At 39.0% G+C, this 3,154-nt stretch overlaps 1 protein-coding gene across 1 annotated transcript; it reads right to left on the bottom strand.

Moving 5' to 3' along the window:
* Positions 1–80: 80 nt before the first annotated feature.
* On the bottom strand, positions 81–2,759 carry SARC_00749 (hypothetical protein; the record flags this gene model as incomplete). Its single annotated transcript, XM_014305553.1, has 4 exons — positions 2,453–2,759; positions 1,443–1,519; positions 974–1,127; positions 81–277 (listed from the first exon to the last, which is right to left on the bottom strand). Exons 1-4 carry the CDS (start codon positions 2,559–2,561, stop codon positions 81–83), a joined length of 537 nt encoding a protein of 178 aa, XP_014161028.1. The 5' UTR covers positions 2,562–2,759.
* Between the last annotated feature and the right edge of the window lie 395 nt (positions 2,760–3,154).

Here is a 3,154-nt window from a genome sequence, read left to right as displayed (position 1 = left end):
TTATCCATCTATTACCAGCCGTAGGCTTGACAGGGTTTATAAACTCATCCCTCTGTTACCAACCATACGCTTGACAGGGTTTATAAACTCATCCATCTGTTACCAACCATACGCTTGACAGGGTTTATAAACTCGCACATACCGAAGAGATGAGCCATGGCCACCGCTGCACACACACTGTCCACATCAGCCGAGCGATGACCCACAAAGCCAGTTCGAGTGTAGCCCGAGGGAATGCCGTGTAAGTGATGCCACAGCTGTGTGGTGTCTAGGGCGACTGTGGGAGAGAGAGAGAGAGAGAGTATGCACAGACCATGACCACACGTGAGCAGGGACTAGTGCACGGAGAAAGGCAAGCAGAATGAGAGGAGAGAGTGGTAATAGCATGACATGACATGCGCATAAGCATCTGATGGCAGAATCAGTGTGTGGTGTCGATGGCAAGCACCGCGGGTGCATGCATAGGTCATTATAATATCATCCACCTCATACATTATACTATCATCCACCTCATAGTCCACAAGCAGGCAATGACAGGTGTGTATGTGCTAGTAAGCATTGACATGTGTGCATGTGCTAGTAAGCATTGACATGTGTGTATGTACTAGTAAGCATTGACAGGTGTGTATGTGCTAGTAAGCATTGACATGTGTATATGTGCTAGTAAGTATTGACATGTGTGTATGTGCTAGTAAGCATTGACATGTGTGTATGTGCTAGTAAGCATTGGCAGGTGTGTATGTGCTAGTAAGCATTGTCAGGTGTGTATGTGCTAGTAAGCATTGACAGGTGTGTATGTGCTAGTAAGCATTGACAGGTGTGTATGTACTAGTAAGCATTGACATGTGTGTATGTGCTAGTAAGCATTGACAGGTGTGTATGTGCTAGTAAGCATTGACAGGTGTGTATGTGATAGTAAGCATTGACATGTGTGTATGTGCTAGTAAGCATTGCCATGTGTGTATGAGTGTACCTGCATGACGCTTCCTCCAGATCATTGGGTGGTCTGTGGCAGTGGCTGTCATGACCGATACCACACACACCACACACACCACACCACATAGCAACACAAGCGAACGGCGGAAGCTCAACAGGGAGTACTTGGCACGAATGACTAAGCGATGTACCTGAGAAGGATAAAGAGTGATAAGATATTAACATTAGTGACTCAACGGATGGTGGATGAATGACACCTCAACAGAGAGTATGTACACACAAACACAAGCATAGATATATCATGTGAGTACGTACACACACACATGCATGCATATCTCATGTGTGCACATACACACACACATGCATGCATATCTCATGTGTACACATACACACACACATGTATGCATATCTCACGTGTACACATACACACACATATGCATGCATATCTCATGTGTACACACACACACACACACATGCATGCTTATCTCACGTGTGCGTGTACTTACCTTGCGCCCCCACTTCCTCTCCTTTGGCGCTTGTTGTGTGTCGGCTGACATTACATTCGATTGGCTCAGTGGGGCATCTGCAGTGACGTACAATCGTGTGACAGCATGTGTTGATATGTGACATACGAAAGACGATATCAGACTAAAGTTGAAGAAAGAAGACTGTATATGAGAAATGGGTATAGAATAGAGAATACTGGGGTACTAAACATAAAACGATATGCTTCAGCAATAAACGCGTAATGACATGTTTAAATAAAAAATATATAGTAATATGTTTAAAGGAAATAGACATAACAGTATAAGTTTAGGTCATAAACTTAAAAAATATTTATCAAACATATATTAAAATATATTAATACGCCTAACTAATAGACATGTAATAAGATGTTTAAGTAATAAAATTATAATAATATATGTAAGTAATAAATATAATATGTTTAAGTAATAAACATGTAATAAGATGTCGAGGTAATAAACATATAATCATATGATTATGACCGAAATCAACATAAAAATATATATTTAAGTAATAAAAATATGATAATATGGTTAAGAAATAAACATATAAAATGAAGTAAAAACCATAAGAATAGGTTTAAGTAACAAACATATAATTATATGTTTAAGTGATGAACGTACAACAATATATTTAAGTATTCAACATATAACAACATATATAAGTAATAAACTAATGATATACTTATGAGCGCTTCATTCATCCCAGTGAACTAAATGTGTCTACCACTAAATAACAGTATATATTTGCAGTGAACACGTAATGATATAGTTGAGTAATAAACACATAATAATATGTTTAAGGAATCAACACATATTAATATGATGTAAAAATACATGATAATATGATTTGAAGTAATAAACACAGATAATGGTAATAAACATACAATAATATGATTAAATAAAAACACATAATAATGTAATTAAGTAATAAACACACAATAATATACACACAACCACATGGTTCATCCCATTACACTGTATGTGCCTACCGTTGCTTGGAAATATAGTGTTTCTGGGATTATTTGAACTCCTGACTGTGGGCCACCCCACCGGCAGGGCTGGCAGAGGGGTGAGATCATCTTGACTCCATCTGATCATCACATCCACTCGACAGTGTATTTCTGACGTGTCTCCATATAGCGATGCTCAGGTGGACATCCGTTTGTCTATAACCATGTGGGTTCATGTGCACATGTGTACACAATGAATGCATATACCTATACAGAGGCTATTGTATTGTAGTTCTACAGATCATGGCCAACTGATTCTGTCAACAGATGCAGCGATTAAAACAACTTGTGTAAATATCTGGTTGATGCAGTCCGGTAGACAATTTTATATATAGTTGCTTTGACATGCCATCAACTCTAAACCCTAAACCCTATTAACCCTGGGACGATGGATCAATAGATAAAAAACGAAATAGGACTGGCGATTTCTCAACTGTGTGTGGTCACTGTGATCAGTGGTGGTAGGTGTTGCCTTCTTGTTGACTCTTATCTTAGCCTTATGCATAAGACACACTGTGTGGTGCACCATGGCAGTGAACTACTCGACGCTTACATAACAAACACTCAGCGCGCTTTCACACACACACACACACACATATATATATATATACATACATACATACACACCCACACACACACATACACACCCACACACACACACACACACACACACACACACAC

Source organism: Sphaeroforma arctica, assembly GCF_001186125.1.
Source record: "Sphaeroforma arctica JP610 unplaced genomic scaffold supercont1.26, whole genome shotgun sequence".
Classification (NCBI taxonomy): Eukaryota; class Ichthyosporea; order Ichthyophonida; genus Sphaeroforma; species Sphaeroforma arctica.
This window is presented reverse-complemented; position numbering and strand designations above follow the sequence as displayed.